General features: G+C 37.1%; 1 protein-coding gene across 1 annotated transcript in view; it reads right to left on the reverse strand.

Annotated features, from left to right (window-relative positions):
* The window catches only part of LOC127429107 (neural proliferation differentiation and control protein 1-like), a 49,187-nt gene that overhangs the window by 9,393 nt on the left and 22,709 nt on the right, over positions 1 to 17,085 (reverse strand). The window contains exons 2-3 of the mRNA XM_051677912.1: positions 10,390 to 10,548; positions 1,033 to 1,125 (exon numbers count right to left, since the gene is read on the reverse strand). Coding sequence (XP_051533872.1) covers positions 1,033 to 1,125; positions 10,390 to 10,548 — 252 coding nt within the window. The remainder of the gene's footprint in view (positions 1 to 1,032; positions 1,126 to 10,389; positions 10,549 to 17,085) is intronic.

Raw genomic sequence — 17,085 nt, forward strand, 5'->3', positions numbered from 1 at the left:
ATGACCATTTTCCACCCTTTCTACCATTAGAATTAAGCAGGCACTATCTTGCTAATGTACCATTAAAATATATTTGTTAACAATCTCTTTGCATATAAGAGCTTACTTACAGGCTGCGGGTTTGCTGTCGGGCCTCTTTTAAGTCAAAATATCAATGGAAATGAGCTCTCTCATGATATGACCCCTTTACATTTTTTGTGTTCAAGTAAAATTATACTGTTAGTTCCCTAATGTTACTTTTCTTTGTTTTTGTTTGTAGCGCTTTTCACTTTCTGTTACATGACTCCAAGGGTCTAAAGACAAAATATCAAGTCAGGAGTAATTGGTGTCATTTTGGAGACAGACCTTAGTTTCAGTAGTACCAGCAGTAACTAAATCAGCCTACTAAAATATCAAACATAGAGTGAGAATTAGATGTCTTGTATCTAGGCAAGACTTTGAAAACTTGTTCATGCCTACATCACCAGTAGGGTGGACTACTACAATGGACTTATCACCGGCCTTCCCATAGCTACAGCTCATTTAGAATGCTGCTGCCAGAATACTGACCCAAATAAAAAAAACCTGAGCATTTCATTTAGCTATTATGCCACCTGAAACTGGAACCAGCTTCCAGAAAAGGCAAGATGTGCTTCAACAGCAGCCACATTCAAATACAGACTGAAAACACATCTGTTTAGCTGAGTATTTACTAACTGAGCACTGTGCTGCACTCACTGATTGTACTGTATACTTTTATTTGTGTATTCTTTTCCTTTTTAAAATTTTTTTTTTAATTCAGTTTAATATTGTGTGTGAAATGTGCTATATAAATAAACTTGCCTTGCCTTTTCGGCTGCATATACTTTAGAAATATATACTGTTGTTTGTCATGTCGATAAAGCACACTAAATTCAAACTGAAACTAGCAGAATGAGATGGGCAGGTATGGAGGAAAGAAGGTCAAACAGGGTTTGCTATGAATCATTTCTGTTTTACCGCAGTACTACGTCAACCATAATCACACGGATATTATAAGCAGACAGCTCAAACCTGGTTGCTTGACTTCTGACATTTGCTGCTTGGAAATGACAGAGGACAGATAGTCGATTTCTTCATCAACATCAGGAAGAGAAATCTCTTTACCTGAGGAAACAAAGACAATTTGATATGGTTATGATATCCATACAAAAAAGTACTGTGGTGGTATTATGGCACAGTGTTTATATAAGAAGGTACTTTGATAAATACCATGGTATTCACATACCATGGAATTTACATGGTTCTGGTCGACTAGGAATGCCAAGTGTAAGTTTTATGCATATTTTCTTTTTATGCAACAGCACTGAGGCAAAAAAGCCATATCACAAGTAAACATGGCGATGTGTTTCTTTGGGATATATGAATGCTAAGCCCAGCCCAACAATTAGAAAACTGATAAATACACAACAAATAAATAGGAGATATATAATAAGTGAGACTCCAATACAGGACACAACACAAGCTTGTGTGCATCCAGGGCGCTTCAATGTAACTAGAGTGCATGGAGACACAACAAAAGAGCATAACGGGAAGATTATTGTTGCTGTGCAACATGTAGTTCATGGCATCCAACAGTTTTTGCTTCTGCAACAATTTATTAAAGCAATCCAGTGTCTGTGAAACACTCTATTATAAAGAATCGGCAACAGGCTACCCAAGGATTTATTGCTGCAGCCCGGAAATTTCCAAACAGGGGTAGTAACTCCAAAAGAGGGTGGGAAAACTTCAGAAGGGGGCGGCACTAAGTGTCTTACAAATGCTCCCAAACATCCGATTTAAGCTGCTTTTCCTGTGGATGAGTGTTGTAGATCGAATTCCTATGTTCACGTTCAGTCCGCGATACCTGGCCAAGCACCACACCTAACCATGGTAACAGGTAGACACAAGCTCAAGAGATTTTCACATTTATGCCTGCATCAAAAAATATCAGAGGTAGAAAGATATTCTGTTTTTTCTGATTAACTGGTGCCAACAGTTGCCTTTAGGAACTATCGGTTATCTGCAAAAATGTATGCCGATAGGTAAATAGTTTTTGTTTTGTTTTTTATTCCTCTGTGGCCAGTACTATTTTGATTAGATAATCAAGCGTTCTTAATTGAAGAAAAATGTTACTATATGGAAACGTGCCCCGTCAGCACATACATCGTGTCTCCAATTTCAAATCTTGTGAATAAAAATAAACCTTATTCTTCATTAAACCTCATTTGGTAAATAAATAAATAAATAAATAAATAATATATACAGTTGAAGTCAGAAGTTTACATACACTTAGGTTGAAGTCATTAAAAATCTTTTTTTAACCACTCCACAGATTTCATATTAGCAAACTATAGTTTTGGCAAGTCGTTTAGGACATCTACTTTGTGCATGACACAAGTAATTTTTCCAACAATTGTTTACAGACAGATTGTTTCACTTTTAATTGACTATATCACAATTCTAGTGGGTTAGAAGTTTACATACACTAAGTTAACTGTGCCTTTAAGCAGCTTGGAAAATTACAGAAAATGATGTCAAACCTTTAGACAATTAGCTTCTGATAGACTAATTGGCTAATTGGAGTCAATCTGAGGTGTACCTGTGGATGTATTTTAAGGCCTACCTTCAAACTCAGTGCCTCTTTGCTTGACATCATGGGAAAATCAAAAGAAATCAGCCTCAGAAATAAAATTGTGGACCTCCACAAGCCTGGCTCATCCTTGGGAGCAATTTCCCTGTTCATCTGTACAAACAATAGTACCCAAGTATAAACACCATGGGACCACGCAGCCATCATACCGCTCAGGAAGGAGACATACTCTGTCTCATAGAGATGAATGTAGTTTGGTGCGAAAAGTGCAAATCAATCCCAGAACAACAGAAAAGGACCTTGTGAAGATGCTGGAAGAAACAGGTAGACAAGTATCTATATCCACAGTAAAACGAGTCCTATATCGACATAACCTAAAAGGCTGCTCAGCAAGGAAGAAGCCACTGCTCCAAAACCACCATAAAAAAGCCAGACTACAGTTTACAAGTGCACATGGGGACAAAGATCGTACTTTTTGGAGAAATGTCCTCTGGTCTGATGAAATATAGAATTTTTGTCGGTTTTTAACCGTTTATTCTACATTCTTACGGCTGAATTAACGCTGACATTTTTATTCGCAGATAATAGTGAAACCTTATAATTGCAACATCCCGGGTCGACCAATATGTTTTTCTTTTCAACGATGCTGATACTGATATTTAGAAAACACGGTGGCCGATGGCTGATATTATTCTGATAAACAGTAATATACTTTTTTAATTGTTGAAATAAAATGATCACATATTTTACACAATTACATAAAATATTCAAAAATATTTTAAACCAAAAATCTGCATTATCCAATAACATGACTGTTGGTACATTTTGTAACTGACACTAAATGGAATGACCCAATTTTGTTAATCAGCAAATCAGGCATAGTTATCGGCCGATACTGATGATCTCCGAAGAACCAAATATTGCTCACTACTCCATGATACTTAAAAATTACCAAGGAATTACCATGGCACATGTCCAAACAACAAGACATTATCATTGTACTATGTCCTAAACACATGATAATCCTATAGTACGTTTTTGTTGATGTATTATCGGATTTCAAAAGAGGTTTACAGAAATTCTTTGAGATTTAGCGTGTGAGGCATTGGGCAGTGTGTGTGTGCCCTGAGAGAGTAAGAGTGTGCCAGGGTGTTGTTTGTTTGACACGCTCTAAAAAGAAAACAAAGGCAGCACATGGTTTAATGGTACGGTTGGCCAGACAGTAAACTGCATTCCAAGACAATGGAAGATATTCCCTTGGTAACCAGCCTGAGTGTGTGTGTGGCCATTGAGAAGGGGTGTGTGATCTCTCATTACCTCTTTATCAGGGTTGGGAGGGTTACTTTTTAAATGCATTCCACTACAGATTACAGAATACATGCTGTAAAATGTAATTTGTAATGTATTCCGTTAGATTACTCAAGGTCAGTAACGTATTCTAAATACTTTGGATTACTTCTTCAGCACTGGTGGATTTTTTCACTTGTTTTGACTATAAAAACTCTGCCAGTACAGTAAGACAAAATACACATGCTAAAAATACATTCTCTGAAAAACCTAAATATCTTATGCAGTGTTGTTTCTAAAACAAGATAAATCAAATTGATCTTGTTTTAAGGATTTTTAGATATTTTTACAGGAAAACAATACAAAAATGATTATCAAGAATAAAATTTTTGCCCTAATATCAAAGGTCTGACTAGAAAAAAGAAATTATGATCCAACATGAATTTTCTTGATAAAAAAATATGATCGTGCCTGGTAACGTGCATGTAAAATGGCTAGAAATAGCATTTTAGCTTAGCGTAAAGCTGACAATTTACACAAGGTTTATTTCTATTTCTGCTGCTCCAAACTTACTTCTCTGTCTGCTCGTATGAATGTAACACATCATAAGGAAGTGTTCACCGCTGTTCAAATGCACTTTGGATCGCATCATTTATATATATAAATGTTTTCCATCTGAAAGGACTAAATATTAAATCAAACAAATGACAATAAAATGCAAAGTAATCTCTTCAGTAATCAAAATACTTTTTGAATGTAACTGTATTCTGATTACCAGTGATTTAAATTGTAACTGTAGTGGAATACAGTTACTAATATTTTGTATTTTAAATACGTAATCCTGTTACATGTATTCCGTTACTCCCCAACCCTGCTCTTTACACACTCTCTACACTGGAACAAAACACAAACAAGATATGGACTTTTTTGGGAATTCCTGTAATTGTGAATGACGAATCAGATTTTTGAAATGATACATTCCAACGTACAGTTCGAAATAACTTCCATTAGCATTGTTAATTTTACAATGGCAACAAAATAATATATAATATACAATAAATATTTTTTATATAACTCCAAGCCCAGTGTTGTCTGCTGTTCCTTTAAATATTTTTTCAGCCTGGGGGTTTAACACATCCTGTAGGTAACACCTATCGATATGTTATCTGCTCTGGGGATGTGTGAGGTGTTGCATGCAGCACAGAGCTTGTGCATACAAAGTGCTGTTGCAAAAACTGATATTTTCATACTAGCAAACTTCATTTATGAAGTCTTCTGGTCTTCAGTGGAGCACAAGAACAAATTTTAAGAGTTTTGACGCTTCTCTGTTTTCCGTACAATGAAAGCGCAGGGTGACTGAGGGCTTACATCTCCTTTTCCACAGACGAAAGCAAGTCATACAGATTTAAAATAAACATGAAGGTGAGTAAATGAGAGAATTGAAATATTTGACAGTTTAACCATCCCTTTAAGCCTTGCTTTAGCTCTTTATCAACACTAAAGTAGCGACAGACCTGAGCTACAGAAAAGTGAAAGTTTTTATTGTCATGGTATAGGTTTAGTCTACAGAGGATTGGCCATCTGCCTCCTGGAACAAGCTTGATGTGATACAACAGCACATATCACTGTCTGCTTTGTTGCTTTCTAAACACCCTCACAGTCCAGGCTGTGTGTCCTCCACAGCAGGTGTCAAAGGAGGCGGGTCAACCATCTGCACTTTTTGAGGAGGGTTAATGGAACTGACAAGTGGACCTGTAAAAGTGTGTTCAGTACAGCCTGACTGAAGACTGATTGCATACCTCGGGGTCTTTAGTGACCCAGGACCTCATTGCACCCCCTGTGACTCCAATTTTTTTGGAGTTATGTGCACACCTCTTTAGTATTTCTCAACCTTTCTCTTCTGAATAGTGTTTAAAAAAAGGCAACATTTTAACTGCTTAATAACAAAAAGTGAATACGGTCATTAAAGACCCAACATATGTAATAGTGCTGTTGTTTTCGCTTCCATAAATCATATTTTTTGGATTATTTAATATCTATATAAGTTAACTATCACAGGATATCAGTTACTTTGTCTATTACAAGACAAATGACTACTATATCACGTTGATATTCTGTGTAACAAATTGGTGCGAAATCGGTATTCCATATGCTTGTACACATACATATTATACGTGTTATTTGTTACTAAATGTGGGGCTTGATTTGCATCTGACATTGGTATTTGACCAAGAAGCAACGTGGAAGTAAACTATAGCAAGTGTAACACATGGACAATATGATTTGCCTGTTGTCATTTGGGTACACTACTGAAATTATGTAAATTCTATTTAGACTCAAAAAGTGCCTGAGAAAATACATGTATAGCTTATGTGTAGTTTATGTGTAGCTTATGTGTTATGTGTAGCTCAATAAGTGTTTGACAGCCAGTTAGACGCTGTGTCAAGTTAAAAAGACACCTGCGTACTGTTCTATTTGTGACGCTGTGTTTAGAAAGAACATTTTCAGTCTGAGCGGCCCCAAAATATGGTTTGATTCATACAAGAAGATTAGACTAGTTCCGCAGTTTATGCAACTTCATTTGTACACTATTACCGTAAATTACTCAAAAGATTATAAAATCAAATGATTATGTGCCATTCTTTTCTTTTATGAAATATGAGCAAAATTAAAAAAAGGAGGAAGGAAGAATAATATTTTATATAAGCTTATATTACATTGCCCATCTTATTTCAGTCTACCATATCCAAACTTCATTCGTGGTGCTTGCTGAAGCAAGCATCACTATTACTATTGCTCATTTTAGGAATCTGAACAAACCCTTTAGCCTAACTATGACTGTACCTAGGAAAAGGCTTTTAAAACCTGTTGGATTTACCAGTTTTCTGCAGAAATTGCTCACACAAATAAACAAACACAGTCTGCTTAAACAAATAACACAAAAATAATATATTACAATAAAATTAACTAACCAGATACAAAAGTTCCGGTAGCCATCGAAAACCCCAATATTCCTCCAGCTATTTTGGAAAAAGTAATTACAGATTCATAATTTACATCCCTTTCAATGCTGATACAAATATGGGGCATTTTACTCATTGTACCTTTGGAAAAACAGTGTGCCCTACATGACTGGTATACGTGTTGTGAATAGTGCCAATAATGAGCAACAATATTCAGGACCAACACATGCTAGTTAACATGAGATTTGGACATGATTATGCTGCCATCTAGTGGTGACTTTTCTAAGCACACATCAGAGTGCTAATATCAACACTGCAACACACCAAACCAGCCAGAATCTAAAAAATGACACTGATTTTGTGTGATTCACAGACACATATGTAAGCTAGCTATAACCCCTAAATACTACCTTCAGACCATTTCAGTCATTACGATGATACGTCCAGTCATGTTAGTGTTTAATTTGGGCAGGTGTTTGACTGAGGTCTTGGTCTCTGACATCTCTCTCACACATCCAATCAGTGACGTGAGAATGAGACTGCTGACCTAGAAAGACGGATGATGATTAGTCAGAGGCCCTCCGGTTTAAATGATGACTTAACTACACCACCCAACCTCTTTTCGCACATCAGCCCTCAACCAATCTGACCCAAATTCAAAGGCTGGACAATTCAGGCTCGGATTTCAAGAGCATTACCATGTTAAAAAAATCTATACAAACTGACTTGGAAAAAATCCATATTAATTTGACTGTTCTCAGTTTTCAGTCAAGTCAGTTTACTGACATTTTCTCTAGCTTCATAAAACAGTTGAACCTTGACTTAATTTATGCCAGAGTGATCTGATTATGTTCGCTTGTTTACAAGTGCAATAACAAATCTACTATATGATGAAAGCAAAAAATAACTTATGAATTCACAAAATGTATACTAATTTAAGAGGGTTTGAAACTAGGAGTTTGAAACCAACATACACAATCTCTGCTAGAGGAAACACATTTGCGCAAATTGGACTTTTGTCTCCAAATAGCTACTGAGATATAGCCCTTGAGACCACTTTCTTGTGTGACAACTAGCCCCGGTCTTCCCTTAAATGGATATGGTCAACACCTGACACACATTACAAGTTAACAAAGAATTCATTGGCCTACAAGAGAATGGGAATTTAGATATGATAAATACAACAATTTCATAGAGAAAAATATAGCCTATACAAACAATACTGACAATGTATAATTACGGGCTACGTAAATGCAATGTATTGTGCAAAAGATGAACAGGTTAAGCAGCAGGTTATTTCTTAGAGTACAGTTAATGCTGTTCACTCATAACAGTAACGCAAAGAGACTCAAGATACAGGAATGTTTGCTCAGTAAACTCTTTAACAGTAAGTTCCACCTTAGTCTAACATACACTATCACTCTGATAGCGCTCTTTGAAACTTCCTTTAAAGGAATAGTTGACCTAAAAAAAAAAAAATTAAAAAAATCTGTCATTATTTACTCACCATTGTGTTGTTCCAAACCCGCATGACAGTCTTTCTTATGTTGAACACAAAATGAGATGTTAGATGAAATGTTAGCCTCTGTCAATATTTACTTTCATTGCATCTTTTTTCCTTACAATGGAAGTAAATGGTGACTTAAGGCCAAAGTATACTTCGATTGTCTGCGTTTCTGATCGTAAAATGCACAGTATGTGTGACGCAAAATTCTTCCTCAGCACAGTCCGCGAGGACTGTCTGCCCGTGGCCCAGATTCTAGACACGCGGACAGTCCTCATCTATGCAATTTGTCGGCACATGTGCCTTACGTTAACTGTAGTTAAATAGTATCACAAAGCAGTGATCGACCAGGCACGATCCGTTACGGAACGCAGGAAAACTAACATTCTGGCATTAACATGGGGCATTTTACTAATTTTACTGTCATATATGACTGGTTTATGTATAGTAAATATATGTACCAATAAAGAGCAACGTTATTTAGGACCAATATATGCCAGATAACATGAGATTTGGATATGATTATACTGCCATCTAGTGGTGACTTTGCCAAGTGCCTCGGACAGTGAATTTATTTTTTCACCTGTTTTTGACACAGTCGAGTACTGATATCAAAAAACACTGGAAAGACACATCAAAATAGACAGAATCTAAAAAAGTACACTGATTATGTGCAATTTACAGACACACGTAAGCTAGCTATAACCAGGCCTTGAGGCTAACATTCTGCCTAACATCTCCAACATTGACTTTCTTTTTTCACCAAGGTAAAGCTATCTATCTGGATAACATAGATGAGGTTTTGTCGAAACTGTGAGAATGATTTGAAGGGATCAGTTAGTATGGGTTGAAAATGATAAACATATCAAAAGTATGCCATAATTTTTCAGCAAAAAATGTGCTGTTGAATTTATAGCTGTCATGGAGTTACATTATAATTGTACAATATTCCAGCTATTATAGAAAATTTAAAAAATAAGATATTATTTGCTGCATTTTTTATTTATTTAATTTATTATTTTTTTGGGTAAAGAAAACAATGTTTAATAAAATATATAAATAAAAATCTAAATGATCAGTATTTAAATATAAATTAGCCTATCAAGGGGTCAGAAAAATTATTGGCAGGGCAGTACAAAACTGAATTACTCATTTAAAGGGAAAGTTCCCCCGAAAATGAAATCTACTCAGTTAACTCACCCTCATATGACTTATTTTCTTCTGTGGAACACAGAGATTTAAGGCAGAATGACAGCCTCAGTCACCATTCACTTTTCTGGTATGAAAAAAAAAAAGATGCAATGAAAAGTAAATGGTGACTGAGGCTGTCATTCTGCATAACATCTCCTTTTGTGTTCCACAGAAGAAAGTCTTCAAGAGAGTGAGTAAATGATGACAGAATTTTCATTTTTGGGTGAACTATCCCTTTAACAGCCACAAAAAAGTAGCTTTGAAAAAAAATAAAAAATAAAACAATATTGCACTATTGCAATGGATTAGAAAAGATTGATTCTTTTTGCTAGGGCAGTGCTCGCATGGAATTACATTAAACCCAAGGACGCATAGACAGATGCGATCATGCTTACACTCCAACTGATTAAATTCAGTCATGTGCCTTTTCCACATGAGGGGAGAGAGACAGATGAGTGCAGAAGTAAGAGCCAGCTGACCGCAGGATCTACGTCTAGGCATCACCATCAGTATCATGTCCTCTTTTATGATGGCATTAGTCACTGGCAGAAGTCCAGACAGAGCACTGTTAATGAACGCACAGCATTGGCCTCCAAAAACAGCCATGTTTCGCCTGACTCACAGTATGCCGATGCACGAGAACCAAAGCACAGTGCCAAGCCAGACAACAGATGCGAAATAAAACGTGACACTGCACCCAGACCGATCATCACTCATAATGCTTATTTATACAATGCCACGGCATCAACGTGATTGTGTGAGGAGTATCTATGAATCTGAGTTTTAGTTTCAGGAGCATCTGTGTGTGGGTTTTTTGTTGAACTTGATAAAGTGGGCGTGAAAAGTCTTCATACCGTGGAGGTGGTGTTGGGGATGGTGTCTCCTGTGGGCAACACAATGTCCCACTTCATCTTCCTCCAATGGGGAGAGGCAAGGGCCACAGTGGGAGGAGCCAGGCTTGCAGAAGTGCCGCCCCATTCGAGCACAGTCTATGTGGTCGGGGCACTTGTTTGCTAGGGAAAAAAAAAAGAAATGAAACTGTTAAAAGAATAAGAGAGAGCAGGATTAGAAGATATACTCAAAAACTTTCGTAAGAATCTATCAGCATACAAGGGATTGAATACGCCAACCTTATGGCCAGAAACACTGTTCATACAAGTACACGTACACAGACGTGAGCACTTAGCCAATGCATTGCCAACGTGAGACCGGTTGAAGGTGAGTTCTTGTGTTACTGTGGCGGTAACAACTTCAGTGCTCAAGGGGGGCGATAGTGTTACCTTCAAAAGTCAGTGCCATGACACTGCATGTGCTATAATTCAGGGAAGATGTTATAAATATATTGACTTTAACTTGCTCGGCAATATTCTCTTCAAACGGTTGCGTCGCCATGATAACGGTTGACGTGAAAGAGAAAACTCACTGTAGAAGCGGTCAGTTCACACTAATGTACGCTTTAGCGCCCCTTGTGGCGATGTTGAGAATGCTAATGCGGTCCAACACATTCTGAACTGCAACAACGCACAAAATCGATCTTACATGGCTAGAAGCATCCGAGTTCAGGTACTTGAATATGTTTCAGCCTTAAGTATTAAACTTTATCGCACAACTTGTTTCTCATCATTTGATTGATGAAGAGATGTGCTACTTAGTTTCTATGCAGACTTACGATTTTCACCTGGATGAAAAAACCCCACTTTTGCCTGTGAACAAGCACCTAGCAACAATCCAGTACACCTTCGCAACCATATAGCAAAGCACTAAACACACTAAAAAACACCTTAGCTACAATATAGCAACACCCTGGCAACCACCGACAACACTTTAGTGTCATGGTGGCAAGTTTTGCTCCGCAAGTTGCACTCACATTTTCTTCAGAGAAAGTAAAAATATATCTACATGCCTGCATCTAACCATTTACATTTTCAAGTGTCTTAAAGCATAAATGGTCACATGTAATGACACATGTTAGGAATGATGTGTTTGAATGTCGATTTGCCTTTAAATCATTATGCATTAGTTCGCCGGGTGTTAATGGCTGCTGAAGGAAATGTTGTTCCTAAAAGTGTTATTAAATTGCATAATTTCCACTGAAGCCCCACCTGCATTCACTTACCCATGATGGTTCTGTTATTGGTTTTGTTGTTTCTGCAGGAACAGACTATCAGTATGTGCTTTTGGACATTCATAATAATGTTTATGTTTTTTAGAATTATGACGCAGATCCAAACTACACATTAAGCAGTAAGCAGACAAAAAATAAATAAATGTTCTTGGTCAACCTTGTCTCATAGAATCTTGCTTGCATACCTACATTTTTGCAACATAATTTTTACGTGGCTCATTGTAGGTATCATGGCAGTTACCTGTTAAAATGAACACTAGAGGCGCAACAACAAACTCAACTGATAGATCGTAGCACTTGATGCAGGAGTCAACATCTCAAAGGAGTCAAAAGTGCCATAAAAGCACAACAAAATTACGTGGTTGCATTTTTCATTTCACATTTGCTTTTTATGACACCACTGGTTAGGTTTAAGTTTTTTTTTTTTTTTTACTTTAAAACATTTTGCCTCGGAAATGCCTCGTTATGTGTAATGAACCAAATAATATCATTTTGCAAAAATGTAGCCACACCAAAGTCACATAATTTTTATTAGATCATACTGTTCTTGGTATCAAATGTACAGAAAAAAGTACAACCTGTACAACATTTCTAAAATGCCTCTTCATAATTTAAACAATGTGCTGGGTTGAATACAAGTTAAGCTCTGTGACTTCTTTGACATGCTGTCGAACACCACAGAAAACTGTAGTAAAAATACATAAATAAAAAATCATGTTGACAGTAATGCACTTACAATAAAAGACTATAGGGAAAGGCAATGCACTGGAATAAATGTTAAAACACAAACCATTTTAGAGATATAGCCACAAATCAAAATATTATGCATGTTAATGTGATAAAGTGATAAATCACTTACTAACCTAATTATTGAAATAAATTTATATAACCTATAGTTGCATTATATGTTTTAACTATTGTCATGACCATGTAAAGCCGGTAAATATGTAACTTTCGCATAATACATGCAAGGATACCAGAAGGGAACATGATGTAAAAAAACACATCATAGATACTGTCAATAGAGCGTAACCTGCATTGAACATTCCTTGTAGCCCAAAGACATCCTTCTTTTTCAAGAAATGATAATTGAAGTACCTAATGACATCAGTGCTGAACAATTCAATGTGCCTCATATCCTTGAATGACTCTCAGTTGCTTGAGTAAATCAGTGGATCATTATTTTAAAAAAATTCTGCAATTTGGGGTTCATCGGGGTTTGATCATGCCATTGAGTCCATAATCATAATCACTATGTGTATCTCTCTTATATTTAATTTTCTCCTATGTAGTTCTCTCAGCATCTTTTGTAAATCCCTCAATTTTCATTCTAATTCTCTCAGTGGGGGGTACAGAAGGAAATTGGGTCAGCAGCAGGTTTGTGCGTGTGCTGTGACGGCGCTTGTGGATCATACCTGGTATTTCATTGTGAATGAAGGCAGCTTAGGACACAAACTACTGGGGGGGGGGTTCAGGTGTGAGAGACACAATGATGGGGAATGGTCCAGGTTCAATATGTTAAGCTCAACTAACAGCATTTATGGCTTAAAGTTTATTACCACAACATTTTTTTTTCTTTATTTAAAAAAGAAAAAGAAAAAAATATCATTTAAAATAAGGCACTTACAATGGAAGTGACTGGGGCGAGTTCAGAAACGTTAAAATAAGTGGTTTCGATTAAACACATTAATTCAGTGTGATTAATTATCTAAAAAAAATAACACATTAAAAAAATTAACGCAATTATTCAAGTCCCTTGACCGTAATAAGGAATAATTCTACCATCGGAACAATTCAAGTTTGAAGCACCACCTGATTTCTCTAGGGGGCAGTAAGCGAAACTCTAGCTGTATAGACCATTTCAAGAATGTAAACAAAAACAAATGAATTAGAACGGTCCAAACGTATTTCTGGATCCTTTCAACGAAGTTTCTTTTTCAAGGGAAGTCAGTCCACTCAGCGACCATTTTTGGAACGCTCTTGGGCAGTTTGGGCAGCTATTTTTCTATGTAAACAAGCGTCATAAAGCAGATCCTATCTACTTGAATGGAGAAAGACTGAAATCTCCAAAATGGTTGGTCAAGATTACGATAAAAGAACATATTTCAAATAAGCAGTAAAATTGTACTGGTCCGAGGCACGTGTGGCACCGGCTTCACTCGAGTGGCCCGACCACGACGCATGCTCCAATCCCCGGCGTCGCATCTAACTCGCGCCTGGGGCTGCGGGTCCGGCGATGCATCTAACTCGCAATGGACCCTTACCGCTCCATTCCTGGACCCGCGAAAACGCCAGCAGGTAGAAACCGGTCTCCCCGAGGACAGGCGCGCTTTGTGTTTAAAGGCAGCGGTGATAAGACTGTATTTTATTTTTTGGACTGTTCCAATTTCTTCCATTCATTTTAATAGAAGTGGCATATCTCTGCTAAATGGTCTCTGTTTTGACAAGCAGGAAATGTTCACAGAACAGTGACGTCACCAATGAACAGCACAAGATGAGAACACGTACTTGCGTTCAAAAACAGCTTGGAGCACGAATCCGAATGTTTTCAAATTACATGAAAAGTGCTAGAGCGAACTAAAAACAGTCTGTTTATGACACAACAAAACCAAAGTGAGACGCTCCAAAAGCATTCGTCTGATGCAGGTGTATATTGACGCGTCCTTAGATAATCCCTTCTAATCAGGGGCGTAGGAACCATTACGTCCACCTCGCTTTTAGAAATAACAAAATAAATTTTAAGAAATGCATCATAAATAGACCTTTTTATTATATACCTCTGGGACTTTGTAAACAGTATATCTTATAAGACAAACTTGTGTACTTTGTTCTATAGCTACATAAGCACACAACTGGATTCTGATCTGTTGTGTAATAAGAACATATTTTCAAGTTTAGTTACATTGATGCTTTGCTTTTAAGTGTCACATCTTTGCTATTCACATGTCTCACCGTGGGCGATGTGTTTCCAGGCAACAATACTTTCTTAAAAGAGCAGTATTGAGACAGTAAGTGTTCTGTCAATGCAAACTCCAAGGTTACCAAGGATAGAAAAGGAATTCACAGTTTAACAAAAACATACGACAATATAATATGCCACATTTCATGTTCACTAAATAATAATCACCACCCAATATCCATTGATATCTGCTTATTACTAGTCATAGACCTCCATCCCTTCATTAGTATTCATTAAATGTTACCAGATTGCTTTTAAATCTGGACAAGTTATGAGAACTGAGATTAACTGACTCATGAAGTGTGAGCATGTGTGTGTGTGTATATGTGAGAGATGCACGTTCCTCTAAACATCCAACTGCGCCGCCCACCTCCAGCCGGTCATGAACATTAATTTACACAACCGTCCACAAGCTCAAGCTGCGTCTGCAAATCAGGAGGGACTTTGGATGCAACGGGCACCACGTTTGCTTCTAATGCTGCAGCTAATCTCTACTGGAGAACATTATCTTTTACCGGTTTCTCAAATACTTTATCAAAAAGTCATATTCAATTAATAGCTTGGAGCAGTTGGTGCATTCCCTGGGAATCAAACCAATCACCTTCCCAAGTTATAGAACCATAAACCACCAGTTGAAATACATGAACTACTTGCTTATTTTGCGTTTAGCTGATGTTTTTATCCAAAGTTTCTCAATCTCTTGGAATAGCCTGAGGTTAAGTGCCCTGCTAGAGGGCACAATAGCGATAGTTCATGGATCATGCGTAGTGAGATTTTAACCTGCAACCCTTTAGTTATTAGACCAGATTATTAATAACCTGGCTATAAAATCCCATTTCTTGCAGGTCACTTGACCTCTATTACCATTCCTATTCATCCCCTGTGGTTTCACATTCAGTTCACAGGACTATGTGTCTGGAACTGTCGTTGGAGGAGATGCTTTGATCTGCACATCTAAACATACATGACACAACTCTGATCAAATTAAAACCTGACAGATGACTTATAATTATATTTTAGCTCTCTGAAATCATATATGGATACATCAACAAATTTGCATAATTAAATGGAGACATGCAGAGCTTTAAAAGCAAGGCAAGTGTACTAGTCAAAGGGTCTAGGGGCAGGGGTAAAACTTGAATTTCCATTTGGCCTATGACATAAGGGGTAAATAAAAACCCATAGACCCATAGCTAATTTCTAGCCCTAGAAACTACATAGCAACATGATAAAATCTAAGAACACCTTAGTAACAGCATAGCAATGTCATAGCAACCACCTCCAACTTCATCACGACAGAAAGTTTTGCATGGGCAAGCACCTTTCAGCATTCTTCAGAAAACATAAAAATGTAGTTTTTGTGACATTATCTAACATCAGTGACACATTGATATTGAAAGAATGCGTATGTGAAAGAACCACACCAGTTTAAACATTTAAACCTGTTTTAAAAAAGGCTGTGCCAATTTGTGCATTGTTCATGCATCTGAAATAAGAAATGAAAGTGGCTGTAGACACCTTGTTCTGCCCATTTTTGTGACTTTTGAGACTTTACAAGCTCCCTGAAATGCAAAACACATGAATAGGTCAGATCTGCCTCATGAGAGCGTGAGGAAACAGATTTGTCAAAACAAGAAAATGGCATGCAATTACATATCACGGATCAGCATATCATAAAGCTGGATGAAAAATGAATATTCTAACCATCTGTTGCTGGCTTATAAATCATTAACTGAGCCATGAGAAGGAAGGAAGCCAACATCAGCACAGCATTACAGCACTCTGGAACAGGGACACACTTACGGGGTGTTTAAGGTGGCGATTTACTTCGTGAGGTAGGATAGGAATCATGAGGGGTGACAAATGTTACAAAATCTGTTGCGAAGAAGTGATGTGGTGCAAATCTTTTCAAGTGGATAATAATTGGGCATTTCTGATGTTGTGTTGAGAGATTCTATGAACAGGAAATTGTGGAAGGATAAGGGGAAACTCCCATTGTGTGGATTTCCTGTTGCTTCACTTAAAACCAAAGCAAAGTGCCAGCTCTTTTGACTGATTAAATTGGATTTGCAAATCCATGGCTTCATATACACAAACTTCTCATTCTAAACACTTATTTTCAGTATTATTAAAGGGACAGTTCACCTAACTATTCTTTTAAACAAAATGCTAAATCCACCAGTATTCCTTTCAAGAAAAATGACATTATATGCACATCAAGCAAGACAGATCTGAAATATCAAGATAAGAACCAGAGAAGGCTTGTGCATAACCAAATACGCCCACATTCTCATCTAACAACCCTTTTCTGAAGATCTTTTATAATGTTAAAAATTATTCTGTGAAAACACTCCAAGATACTCAATATGTTAACCTGTTAAAACAGGTTCCAGATTACATTCATTTGGCTCTTTCTCACTCTCATTACTTATTAACTTTATGAGAATGGGCTGTCATTCCTGCTGC

Source organism: Myxocyprinus asiaticus, chromosome 38 (genome assembly GCF_019703515.2).
Source record: "Myxocyprinus asiaticus isolate MX2 ecotype Aquarium Trade chromosome 38, UBuf_Myxa_2, whole genome shotgun sequence".
Taxonomy (NCBI): domain Eukaryota; kingdom Metazoa; phylum Chordata; class Actinopteri; order Cypriniformes; family Catostomidae; genus Myxocyprinus; species Myxocyprinus asiaticus.